Source organism: Episyrphus balteatus, chromosome 2 (assembly GCF_945859705.1).
Source record: "Episyrphus balteatus chromosome 2, idEpiBalt1.1, whole genome shotgun sequence".
Classification (NCBI taxonomy): domain Eukaryota; kingdom Metazoa; phylum Arthropoda; class Insecta; order Diptera; family Syrphidae; genus Episyrphus; species Episyrphus balteatus.
Window position 1 is genome coordinate 47,816,459 of NC_079135.1, and position 14,126 is coordinate 47,830,584.

A 14,126-nucleotide genomic window follows, 5' to 3' on the forward strand; every position below is an offset into this window, starting at 1 on the left:
AATTTAATTTAATCGAAGAAAATTTATATCAATACTTTGGTATAAGTAACTGTAACCAAATTTACCCTACATTTGAATTGCTTATTTCACATGTTGAATACATTTCGTATATTTAATTATATTAACTGATAAGAAACTTACGAGGCAGAAAAAACATTGACTTCTTGTAGTTAACTTTATCAATGAAGTTGTATATTTAAGCATATCATTGAGATTATTTCGCAAAATGTTTGTATAGGGTAAAGTTACAGAAGAAAATAATGAAGATTTGATGTATTTGGGACGATAACAAAAATTTAATAATACTTTGCTGGTTTTCAGCTGCGAATTGAGGAGTCCGCTACTGAAGGTCTGGCAGAGGCCGAGGTTTGGGCCAAAACAATTTTTTTTTCTCCAATCAAGTGAGACATCAATATAAAAGTCTTGTTAGTATCTATCCACAACTGAAAACCAAACATTTTTTGAAGGTTTGGTTGCTGATTTATGTTGAAATTCTTCGTTTATTCTTAAACGGTCTGAAAGTACTTCTACCGAAATAAATAATCGAGACTTATAAGAAAAAATGTTTATTCAACATGAGAAAATATTTTGAACTAACAATTATTAAAATCGTTACTACGATAAGTTTCAAACAAAATCAAATGAGTTTTTAACAAAACAAAACAGAACAAGTAATTATATCAAATTAAAGTATAATATTCAACACTCCCACTTTTTGTCAAAAACTCCCATTAATGTTCGTAAGAACTGAAAACGTTGTTTTGGTAACGCCTTCGTCAAAATGTCAGCAATCATTTCAGTTGTTGATACATATAGCAAATTGAAACAACCTTCTTCGAATTTTTCCCGAATGAAGTGATATCTGACATCAATATGCTTACTTCTTCGATGAAATTCTGGATTCTTAATTAATCGAATCGCACTCATATTATCCATATAAAATGTTGTAGCTTTCTTAATTTTGCTTGGCACCAACTCTTGGAACAATTGTTGTAACCAGACTAGCTCCTTGATTGCTTCAGAGGCTGCTACATACTCAGACTCTGTTGTAGATAATGACACACATTTCTGTCTTGTACTGCTCCAACTGATAATGCCATCATTATATTTGAAAACAAACCCTGATGTAGATTTTCTTGTGTCAATATCCCCAGCATAATCAGCATCGCTGAATCCACATAACTGATGAACGCCATTTGCTTTGTACAGAATGCCATAATTGACTGTACCCTTTATATATTTCAGAATGCGCTTTAAAGCATTCTCGTGAACCACCAATGGCTTCTCCATGTATCGACTTGCATTCCCAATTGCATAACTGATATCTGGTCTTGTAGCAACTGCCAAATACATAAGACTTCCAATTAGTTGTCGATATGGAAACTTACTTGGTTCTGATTCCTCAAAATTTGTTAGTAGTTGGTTTGGATCACTTGGCACAGAAACTGGATTGCAACTCTCAAAATGGAATCGTTCTAAAATCTTCATGGCATAAGCTGTTTGATGCATAAATATGGAACCATCTGCTTGTTGGTCGATCTCAAAACCAAGAAAATAACCCACTTGCATTTGTTTAATTTCGAAGTGTTCTTGCAAATGTTTTATAACTGCTTCTACTTTCACTTGATCGTCCCCAGCCACAATTCCATCATCCACATAGATTGCCATCATTAATGTTTTTCCATTTTGACTACTTACAAACACACAGGAATCGGAATCACAAGTTCGAAAACCAAATTGATTGATGAATGATTTAAATTTTCTGTTCCAACATCTTGATGCTTGCTTCAGCCCGTACAAACTTTTCTGCAGTCTGCAAACTCGCCCACTGTTATCATTGAAACCAACTGGTTGTTCCATGAAAACAGTTTCTTCCAGATCGCCATTCAGAAAAGCCGTTTTAACATCGAACTGCTTCATGAACATCTTCTTCTCAGCAGCAATGGCCAGAATTGCACGCAAGGATGTGAAACGAACCACTGGACTAAACGTTTCTAAATAATCGATACCATATTCTTGATTAAATCCACGACATACCAATCGTGCCTTGAAACGTTCGATTGAATCGTCCGGATTTCTCTTCACCTTGAAAACCCATTTGTTGTCAATTACCTTTTGGTTGCTTGGCTTTTCAACTAAACTCCAGGTTTGATTTTGCATAAGTGAATCAAATTCTTTCTTCATCGCTTTCAGCCATTTCTCACTTTCTTTCGATTGTACAGCTTCTTCATACGACTTCGGCTCTTCACTGATCGCCAATAAAGCCATCGCCATGGAAGCACCTTCTGGACGATTTCGCAAGCGTTTTTCTAAAATGTTGGCTGTATCTATTCTTGCTTCTGGAATGGGTTGACTTGGAACTTTTCTTGTTGTCTGCTGGCTTTCAGGTATAAAATCAATTTGAACATCTTCAGCATCTTCATAACTGGACACATTATCGACATTTGTGTCTTCGAGAATATAATCTTCTTCGATAATGGTAGCTATGGATGATTCTTCTACCAAAAACCTTACATCACGAACCACTGAGACACAATTGGAAGCATCAATGACACGAATACCTTTCTGACTTTCATCGTATCCAACAAAGATACATTTTCTTGACTTTGGATCTAACTTTCTTCGCTGTTGCTTTGGAATGTGAACATAGACCTCTGAACCAAAGACACGAAAATGATCTAATTCTGCCCGCTTGTTATACCAGAGTTCGTATGGCGTCTTATCTTTAACAGTACTAGTTCCTGTTCGGTTTAAGATAAAAACTGCCGTTTGTACTGCTTCCGCCCAAAGTTTTGGATTAAGTCCTTTTGCATATATCATCGACCGTGCAGATTCCATGATGGTTCGGTTTTCACGCTCGATACACCCATTTTGTTCTGGAGTGTAAGCAATGGATCGACGGTGATGAATCCCATTTTCTTCCAGTAACTGCTTGAAGGCAATATTTACAAATTCTAGCCCATTATCTGTTTGAAGAATCTTGATAGGATGACCACACTGTTTTTCAGCTATCTTCAAGACTATTTTAAACTTTTCAAGAGCTTCTGATTTGTTTTTAAGGAAATATACAAAACGAAGTTTTGAAAAATCGTCCTTAAAAAGTATAAAATATCTTGAGCCTCCAAACGAAGCTTCTTCCATTGGCCCGCATATATCGGCATGAATGATTTCACCACAGCTTAGAGATCTGTCTGGTCGCAATTTGAAGCTTAGCCGATGTTGTTTACCATATGCACAGCCATCACAGTCAAAATTTTCATCAATGAATCCAATGTTGTTATTTTTCAAAATACTTCGTACATGGGGCAAGTTTTGATGACCTAGACGTTCGTGCCAAATGCGCAAATTGTCTCTTTTCATAGCCACCATTGATTTGTCGGGTGATGGTTCTATTACTCTGAAAATCATCTGAAACATACCACCTTTTCTTGCTCCCACTGCTACAACATTTTCGCCATCCAATAGCTTAAAAGAATTTTTGTCAGAGCAGCTTGTGTGACCGTTATCCATGGCTTTAGTCGATGAGAACAAATTCGCAAATAAAGTTGGTGCATACAAAACATTTTGGATTCTTTTCTCTATCCAATCAACTCCATTGTAAGACAAAACCTTCAAATCGCCTCGCCCAACAGCTAACATCGTTTTTCCATCACCAAGGACAACACTGATTGGAACATCGAATTCTGTAAACGTCATAAACCAATCACGACGTTTACACATGTGGTTAGTAGCACCTGAATCTACGAACCAGGCATCACATTCTCTCAAGGATTGCACAATGTTGCTGAAAAAAGCTTTATCATCACATGGTTGTGTATGTACCTTGCAATCACGTTTCCAGTGTCCAGTTAGACCACACTTGAAACATTTACCAGGTCGCTTTGGCTTGTCTTTCTTTTTGAAATTTGTGAAATTTTTCTTCTTGATTGTACCAGTATTTCGCTTTGCCAGTAGAGCTTCACTCGTTCCAACTTCTTCCAAATTAATATTTTCAACACCAAGGCGACTTTCCTCTACTAAGAGCCGATTTGTCAAGTTAATAATCGTTTGATGTTCCTTGGCTGTTGAATCCCATGCCGTAGAAAAATGTCGGTAGTCCGATGGCAATGTCATTAGTATTTTTGTTATCAACATACTATTGTCAATAGTGACACCTGCTACCTTCAATTTTTGCACCAAATTTTCTAAAGTTGAAATGTGAGTGGCAATATCATGAGTTGGGTTTTTCTGATACAAGTAATATTGTTCTTCTAAAAGATGCTTAGCTGAATCATTGGTTTGCTCATAAATTGAATGAAGCTTGTCCCACATTTCTTTCGATGTGGAATAGTTACACAAATGAATGAGAACCTTGGACCCACAAGAATTCACAATAACTTTCTGAGCCTTAGCATCCGTTCTTAGCCATGCTGCCAAAAGGATAGCATCAGTTGGCTTTTGTGACGTTCCATTTACAACGTCATACAATTCCAAGGCCATAAGATTAACCCGGACTTGAAATTTCCACATCATCCATTGGGATGGATTAGTAAATTTTTCAATAGTTGAAATATCCTTTTCCATAACTTCTCGAATATTCTGCAACAGTTTGCTCTCTCAAATTTAGTTGATGCTTCTCGAAGTATTTCCAGCAATTATCCGAAAAAAAATTTTCAATTGCAAATACTGATTACGTAATTCTTCTTGAAATTCGTTCGTTCTTAAACGACCAATTACGTAATCGCTCGAAAAAAAACTTTCACCAAAAAATGTTGCAAATTTATTTCTTCTTACTTTCGGCGTACAACTGGGCCCATAACCTGTTGAAATTCTTCGTTTATTCTTAAACGGTCTGAAAGTACTTCTACCGAAATAAATAATCGAGACTTATAAGAAAAAATGTTTATTCAACATGAGAAAATATTTTGAACTAACAATTATTAAAATCGTTACTACGATAAGTTTCAAACAAAATCAAATGAGTTTTTAACAAAACAAAACAGAACAAGTAATTATATCAAATTAAAGTATAATATTCAACAATTTATTTGCATCAAACCATTTTTACATGGCGATATAGGTACTATAGGGCAAGTTTAGGATTCGTAAAAAAATCGAGATCGAGATAACAATTTTACATGACATTACGATGATGGAGAATGCCAAAAAAGTGGGTCCGGCAATTCTGTCTGTCTGTCTGTAAGAACCTCAAGGTACAGGTTAAATTACTGGAGCTATTTTCTTCAAACTTGGTACACTGAAAATAATAAATTTCGTAAAATTACGAAAATCGTTTCATACACTACATTTTCGTTGGCCCAACGAAACTTTCGTTGGCTCAACGAAAATATGTAATTTTTCGTAATATGAAAACCTTCATCAATTAATGAAAACGTTTCATACACTTTTTCTCCCTTTTTAGTGCCAAAAAATCCAATTCAATGAAAAGATTCATCAATTAACGAAAAATTTCATACTCATTTTAAAAAACAAAAATAAAAATTTTTTCCTTACTTTATCAAAGTTATAATTAAGTAACGAAACAATTCATTAACTTATGAAATTCAACATTAACTAACGAAAATCTTTATAAGCTTATGAAAATTCTTCATATACTAATGAAATATTACATTGGCTTATGAAAAAATACATCAGTTAACGAAAAAAAATCGTTGCCTTACAAAAAAAAAAAAAAAAAAACCGTAGACTTGGGTGCATTTCTGTTTTATGGATTAAAAATTGAATCTTGCTGGATATAGTTCACATTAGGTTTTTGTTTAAAAATCTATGTAAGTTGAGCTGAATATAAAAAATATTTGCGTATTGACAAGGTGTCTCACGGATAAGTCAACTGATGAGTCCAAGTGAGCTCCACCGGGTCGAAACGCCAATTTTTTTGTTTTGGACTGTATTATTAATAATAACACTGTGCTACAAAATAAAAAAAAAATACACCCGAGAAATAACATAGTGTAGGCTGTTCGTATGGTCGAATAATGCATAAAAATATTTTTGTTATATTTTTGGAACCCTCCATTTTTTTTTTATTTACAAAAAACCATTTTTACAGACCTTACGATGTAATCTATCAATATTTCAGTCATTTTTCTAACAAATCTCAATATGTTATATGTTTTTGGAAAGAGGATTTCCAGACCTTTTGAATGATGTATAGAAGTCTATTGGTTAAACAAATTAAGTGTAGGTTTTTATCCCACAAATCTTGAAAAAGTGATTTTTTTCCCAATTTTTTCAACTTTACCCAATTTTTTTTGCAAAATAAAACAAACAAAAAAATAAAGTAAGGTTATATTCTGAGAGAATATACATTTAGGCACAAATTGGCGTATTTGTTTTTTAAATTTGACCAAAACTGGGGAATCTATGCTACTTTTTCGTAAATAGAAAATGTGGCTTTTCATGATGTGAATTGCAAGGTGCACAATAGGGTGTTCGTTATTTTAAAATAATTAGAATTTCTATGCTCCTAGGATCTTATATGGTTGAAAATTAACTAAAAAAAATATTCCCCAAATTTCAAGTCTCTAACTTAATTCTAACCCGTGCCGCCAAGCGGTTGAAGTTTCTTATGGGAATAACATGGAGTTTCCTGGACCTTGTTCCATCAATTTTAAATTCCAGCCAAACCATTCGTTTAAAAAATTTAAAACTTTACAGACTCAAATTTAATAAGTGAAGCTATAATGTGAAAATTTTTCAGATTTTTAATTGTTATAATTTTAGAGATTTAGCTTGGTAAAAAAAGTCATTTTTTCAGACTTTTTCAAAAATCGCTTTTTACCCGTTTAATGTCAAAAAATTAAAAAACATACGTTTTTATTCACAAATAAGCTTAGTATGTATATTTAAAACTTATATTTAATTCAAAGTTATATAATTAACTAGTTTTTTATTTATTTACTACAGTACTTTTTCTTAAATCGGGAACACGTTTTTTGAATATCGATGTGACTTGAAGAATGAATACACAACAAATATTTTATATAACTATGAATTGAATTTGCATTTTAAATATACATGCTATGCTTATTTGTAATTAAAAATGTAAGTTTCTTAAAATTTTGGCATTAAACGTTTAAAAAGCGATTTTTGAAAAAGTCTGAAAAAATGACTTTTTTACCAAGCTAAATCTCTAAAATTATAACAATTAAAAATCTGAAAAATTTTCACATGATAGCTACACTTATTAAATTTGAGTCTGTAAAGTTTTAAATTTTTTGAACGAATGGTTTGGCTGGAATTTAAAATTGATGGAACAAGGTCCAGGAAACTCCATGTTATTCCCATAAGAAACTTCAACCGCTTGGCGGCACGGGTTAGAATTAAGTTAGAGACTTGAAACTTGGGGAATATTTTTTTTAGTTTATTTCCAATTATATAAGATCCTAGGAGAATAGAAATTCTAATTATTTTAAAATAACGAGCACCCTTTTGTGCACCTTGCAATTCACATCATGAAAAGCCACATTTTCTATTTACGAAAAAATAGCATAGATTACGCAGTTTTGGTCAAATTCAATAAAAAAATACGCCAATTTGTGCCTAAATGTATATTCTTTCAGAATATAACCTTACTTTATTTGTTTGTTTGTTTTATTTTGCAAAAAAAATTTGGTAAAGTTGAAAAAATTGGGAAAAAAATCACTTTTTCAAGATTTGTGGGATAAAAACCTACACTTAATTTGTTTAAACAATAGACTTCTATACATCATTCAAAAGGTCTGGAAATCCTCTTTCCAAAAACATATAACATATTGAGATTTGTTAGAAAAATGACTGAAATATTGATAGATTACATCGTAAGATCTGTAAAAATGGTTTTTTGTAAATGAAAAAAAAATGGAGGGTTCCAAAAATATAACAAAAATATTTGTATGCATTATTCGACCATACGAACAGCCTACTCTATGTTATTTCTCGGGTGTATTTTCAGTGTCGCACCGTGTAATTTAACAAGTCCAATAAATATATATTATAATCTATTAAAAAAAAAAATTAATACAACGAAAAGTTTCGTTACCTAACGAATATTTTTTCGTAATTTAATTAAACTATTCATAAAATTTACGAAAAAATTCGTTAGCTAACGAAAGTTCTTTCATAAATTAATCAAAAAATACATTGACTAACGAAAAATATCACCGTGGTTAATTAAATTTTACATTAATCGATGAAAAAATTTCGTAAAGTGATGTAAAAATTCATTAATTCTCGATCAAAAATTTTTATGAAAAATTTCATTAAAATACGAAAGTTTTCGTTAATTGATGAAGTTTTTCATTAACGTATGAAAGCCATTTCGTTGAGCCAATTAAATTTTTCATCGGCTGAAAATTAATTAAATTTTCGTTGGCTCAACGAATTTTTTCGTTGTATTTACGTAAGGATTTGGTTCAGTGTAGTTAACAGTTTTGAGTGATTCCCTAGACCCTAGAGGACAAATTCAAATTTTTTTTTTAGGACCAAACCTAACGGTACCTGTCATATAACAGTAATAGAAAATGTAATTTTTTTCAAAAACGGCTCTTAACAATTTTTGTGTGTAGTATTAGAGCCAACTTCTGAAAGAAAAAAAATATTTTTTGTACCGTTATTAACGGTACCTGTCATAGAACGGTTTTTAACTTATGAATATCTCGTACAAAACAAAACAGATTTCTACCAAAATTTTTATACAAAAACGTTAAAACAAACGTAATTTAAAAACTTAAAAAAACACATTTTTGGATTTTTAAAAAATATTTCAATTTTTTTTTTGAAAAATCGTTTTTTTTGAAAACGGGTTGATGAATTTCATCGAATTTTCGTTTTTATGTGTTGAATAATATTTCCTTAAAAATGGCATACCTACCAAGTTTTTTTTTGGAAAATGTTATAAATTTTTTATATATAAAAAAAAAATTATGTGTGCAATTCACACTTGGTAGAAGTGAAACCTTAAAAAATCATTTTTCTTGAAAAAAAAGTCGAAAAAGTCAATCTTTTTTTGCTTCCATCACCTTAAAGTCGATTATTTTATATATATGACAACTTATAATAAGTTTTATACCATCTGCTTATTATTTAAGCTTAAATATATACATGATGTTTCAATCATATTTAAATGACATCTAGAAAAAAGTTACAATTTTTTAAAGCCAACCATGTAGAAATTTCAAACTGAGATTACGGTACTTCCTACACTGGTGGCTGGTCATCGGCAACAGATGCATCGGCAACACATGTATTTTAATGAATTTTTAAAGTTTTTTCAATTTAAGATTGAGTAACTTGTAGAGCATGTACCGTTATGTGTGATATATCAAATGAAAGGTTATGTAATCAGCATGCGTTTTAAAGTTAAATCAAGTTTTTCTCCGCACCCATTATGTGCTCTAGATCAAAAGATATAACGTGTCTAGAAAAAGAACATCTTTTCGCCGTTGTCTCAGAATTTTGATTTTTACCTATCTACAGTATAAATTTCATGCATGTATCTATTAAAGCAAAAAAGTTATAATCAATTGATTTTTCCTGTCGCTTTTTCGTTTCATCTTGTTACAAATCACTACGATACTAAAGAAGTTTTCACTTCAAAAATAATTTTTTTAAAAAACGGCTCTAATGATTTTCGAAATTTTTATTCTAAAAATTCCTTTTCATGCAATAAATCAAACTGCATACTTGGTTTTGTGTAAAAGTTCCTTTAAATCGGTGTTTAATTAATTATAAAAACAGATTTAATTTTTTTGCACTATACTTATGAAATTCCTTAAATTTAGATTTGTTCTAATTTTTTTTTTGGTGAAAAGCTTCATGAGAGTTACCTTTACCATAGGAGAGGAGCAAGTACGTGCGACCCCAGTCCTGCAATTTATTTTTCTTGCATTCGGAGGCAGATAACTTTGGAACAAAGTCTCGAAAAAAGTTTTGGGCCACAGATATGGATTCACAGCGAACAGGCCTATGAATTTAGGGTTTGGGATTTTCGAGAAAAAATCAAACCCCTTGCCGAAAAAAATGCATTTTAAAAAATTTCCCCCAAATTCATCGAGTGAGTCATCAAAAGAAAGGTCTTTAAAACTTTATTATTTTCTTACATTCGAATTCAGATAACTGAGGACCAAAGTTTCGAAACAAGTTTTGATTTACCTACAGATATGAGTCAACAGTTAATTAAGCTAAATAAGCTACACTTAAAAAAAAAAAACTTATTGGGACAAAACAAAGGTTGGAAATCAACTGTGCATTTATGATTGTACATATGTACAGTCGACTCCCTCTAAGTCGAACTTTCACAGGACACCAAAATCGGTTCAAGTTCGAGTTTTTTCTTCAAAAATTTTCTTTGAAAACGGTAAAAAAAGTTCGAGTTAGAGGGAACTCGACTTAAAGGGAGTCCGATTTAGAGGACTGTATTTTTGATTCTATTCACACAAAATTTATAAGGAACTCTATTTTCCGAATACTGTACGATCAAAAAATAAATTTATTTTTCTTAGCACTTGCTTTAAAATAATTTATTACATAAAGTCTGGTTCCATTTTTGTGAAAGAGAATTAAAAATTACACTCGATTACATTAAGCGTCAATTTATGCTTCACGGTTGTTTTTGGGTCAAACAATATCTACCCCAAAAAACCGTTTAATCTTTCTCACTTTTTTTTCTCATATTAAGCTAATATATTTTGAAAACAATCAGAAATGAAAAAGTCAACAATTTCAAGAATTTCTTTTCACAAAGGAATAACAAAATCTACTTCTAAAATCATCAATATAAACAAAGACGACAAAGATGACATTTCAAGCCTTGCAACAACAAGTTCATCTTCATCTGCAACAATTCCTAAATCAACTACTAGATACTCTAAAGAGCTCGCTTTAGCTTTGCAGCGAAGAAAAGACATTCAGGTATCTATTTGCAAATAAAATGCTTAGTAACTGTTATTTTGTTTATTCAAAAACTCTGCGCAGGTAATCGATAACAATAAAAATGTTACCCCAAAGCCTATTGAATCTGAGAAAAGCAAAAAAGATTTTCAAGAACTTCAACAACAAGCTGACGAATTCTTTAAAACAATTGACAAAAAGCCTGAATTTGTTGATATCACTCTGAAGCGAACCAGTTTAGGTGGAGCCTTAAGGGTTTCCATGAACGATATTGTTCATGGAGTAAGAAAACTCTAGAAAAATGGAGGAATTATATTTCATGATTTATTTCTTCTATTCTTTTAAAGATATCCCAAGGCCTTTTTATACTCTATGAGCAGTCAACACAGTCAACCTCAACGCAGTCAAAAGAAGTTGAAGGACTTGGTCAGAAGGAACAGAAATTTTCACCCTTCATCAAAATCTATTTGAGACAGACGAAAGATATTTTACTCTTCGAACAACGTAGCACAACAGTTCCATTTGGAACTGAAGACGCTGAACGAGTTGATAAAGAAAACAAAGCCTACGACTATGTTACCAAAGGCAAAGGTCGACTTAGACGCAAAGCTGATTCGGAAGCACAAACAACCAACGTTCTTTATAAGTCAAGAGATGCCAATACCGATACTATACGAAAAATTAATGCTGCATCGTATGTGTCGAACTTTGACATGTTCGACACATACGAGCAGCTCCAACCGGTCAAATCTAGCCTCAAGATGGATGATTCGAAGACACTTGACGTAATGACTTATAAAGTGGGTGGCATTGATCCGTGTGATCAGATAGGTCGCTTGGCACAATTTGATATAGCCCAGATGGTGACTCAGCGCATCCTTGCAGGCAATGTCTTCAAGGAGCAACAGCGCCGTTTCCGGAATATGTTTATGCCCGATCCGTTGTCAATGGAAGTTGAATATTTGTACAGGACCGATGTTCTCTGGGTGTTATGGGCAAAATCTGAGGACAAGGAACGTCATGCAGTAAGCTGCATGAGTTGGTGTCCGTCAAATGGAGACATATTAGCTGTTGGTTATGGTGTCTACACATGTGCCCCAAATTATTCACCGAAACGAGGCTACGTTTGCATTTGGAGTATAAAAAATCCTGTCAACCCGGAGAAGTTATTCGAATACAATTCTTCTGTAGTCTCGGTTGAGTTTTCACCATATAGACCCCAATTACTGGCAATTGGGCTTTATGATGGAAGTGTTGAAGTTCGGGATATAACTACCGAACGTGATTGCACTGTAGCCATTTCACAAAGAGAAACCTCTCCAGGATATGAACCAGTGACTGACATTAAATGGATTCCATTGGATGCCGGGGAAACTGCCAATATAGAGCCTTTTCTCACAGTTTCTCAAGATGCCAGTGTGATGAAATACCGAGTTATAAATAGTCCGTATTTGCTTGGCTACTGTCATGCAGTTCTAAATCGAGTCGAAGGCTCTCCAGAAGGACTTCCAGTGCAGCGCCCTTGGAACACTTTAGAAGCTGTTCGACATACACAATGCTTGGGCATTACTTTAGATCCAATAGCAGAGGATATATTTTATGTAATCTCAAATGAGGGGGTTATATACAAATGCTCAACAAACTATCCACAACAACATTTGAGCCTATGGCAAACACACGAAGGAGCTGTGTATTCTATGGAATTCTCTCCATGGTCTCCAAAGTTATTTCTGACTTGTGGAGATGATTGGTATGTAGAAATCTTACATTCTTATGTGTTTTAATCATCTTTTGACAGGTGCATTCGAATATGGATTGATGGAATATTCAAACCCCTCATAACATTGACTAGCAAATTAAGTCCTATAAACTGCGCCTGCTGGAGTAAGACACATTCCACGGTGATTGTATCGATAAATAGAAAGACAGTGGATGTTTGGGATATCAGGCGTAGTACTTTGAAGCCAATGTCATCAAAAAGATTAGAAAGATCTTATCTAACAATGACCAAGTAAATAATATGAATTTTTTCATTATTAGAAAGAACTTGTTAATTTTTTTTGCATATTTGAAGGTTTTCCAATTGCGGTCGTTCAATTGCAGTGGGAAATGAACGAGGTGCTGTTTACGTGTGTGCCTTAGAAGATATGCCATTCCCACCACATTTTCAATACGAAGAACTTGAAACTGCTATTTTTAAGGCATTAATGCCATATCCGGAAATTGTTACTGAGCTCAAGAGTTTGGGATATTTTGGTTATCCGAAAAAGAAGAGAACTGATTAAATAAGTATTTTCTGAATTTTGTATTACTAATCATAGTCAGCATTAACTTAACTAAAAAAAATTAAAAAAACATTTATTTTGTGGTTTATAGTTTTATAAGGGACACTATGGCGTATACGCATCATTTTTCTTGAAAACACCACATGGTGTGCTCTTGGGAAGTAAACATTTTTTTTAAACCCATTATTCAAAATAAGTGATATAGGTATCATAAAAGTAAAAATATCGAAAATCATATTGAAATTGCTTCTTAAGAATAACCACATTTGACAAAATGATGAGTTAGGTACTATCTGAAATGTATGATCCTTGGCTCCCGGAAATTACGCCATAGGAAATTACGCCAGACAAAAAAAAAATTGGAAAAAAAGTCAGAAACCATCTGGCGTTTTTTCCTTTTTTGTTTTGGAAAAAGAGCCAGAAAAAAATACTAAAATAATTAAATTTATTATAATATTATAATTTTCGTATGCTTAATTATTTTAAGTATCATAATTTTAAGTTACAGTTTTTGTTACAAAATGTTAATTTTTGTATGGTTGGTTTAAAAAAAAAAGACAAAATTATAAAAAACATTTGTTTTTACTGCATGGAAAATAAACCAGAATTTATTAATTTTTAGGCTCTTTTTCCAAAACGAAATGTGGAAATTAAGCTAGAATGTATTATTTTCTGGCCTAATTTCCATTTCATTTTCCGACTCTTTTTCCATAGCTGTCTGGCACAATTTCCGATATTTCTGCCTTTTTTTCCAAACTATTTTCTGGTGTTTTTTCCAATTTTGAACAAAAGAAATTTTCTGGCGTTTTTTCCAAAAAAAAATCTGGCGTAATTTCCGGGAGCCTGCGCTACTTGGAAATCATTAAGGCCCATTTGCTGAAACGAAACTTAAATAGTTAAGTAAAACCTAAAGAGCTAAGTTTCTCATAACGGTTTGCTCAAATTTCAAATTATGTCATAAACGATCCTAAG

The 14,126-nt window shown here is 32.6% G+C and overlaps 1 protein-coding gene across 1 annotated transcript; it reads left to right on the top strand.

Moving 5' to 3' along the window:
* Positions 1 to 10,488: 10,488 nt before the first annotated feature.
* Positions 10,489 to 13,181, top strand: LOC129910437 (dynein axonemal intermediate chain 4). The gene is made up of 5 exons (XM_055987818.1): positions 10,489 to 10,890; positions 10,954 to 11,151; positions 11,217 to 12,619; positions 12,668 to 12,880; positions 12,944 to 13,181. The coding sequence occupies exons 1-5, from the start codon at positions 10,684 to 10,686 to the stop codon at positions 13,152 to 13,154; spliced, it is 2,232 nt and encodes a 743-aa protein (XP_055843793.1). The 5' UTR covers positions 10,489 to 10,683; the 3' UTR covers positions 13,155 to 13,181.
* Positions 13,182 to 14,126: the final 945 nt, after the last annotated feature.

Excerpts from the sequence above, each read along its gene's own strand:
- LOC129910437 (XM_055987818.1), top strand. The coding sequence starts at position 10,684 with ATGAAAAAGTCAACAATTTCAAGAATTTCTTTTCACAAAGGAATAACA. Across the intron at positions 11,152-11,216 it reads TGAACGATATTGTTCATGGA|ATATCCCAAGGCCTTTTTAT; the intron begins GTAAGAAAACTC and ends ATTCTTTTAAAG. Across the intron at positions 12,881-12,943 it reads TCTTATCTAACAATGACCAA|GTTTTCCAATTGCGGTCGTT; the intron begins GTAAATAATATG and ends GCATATTTGAAG.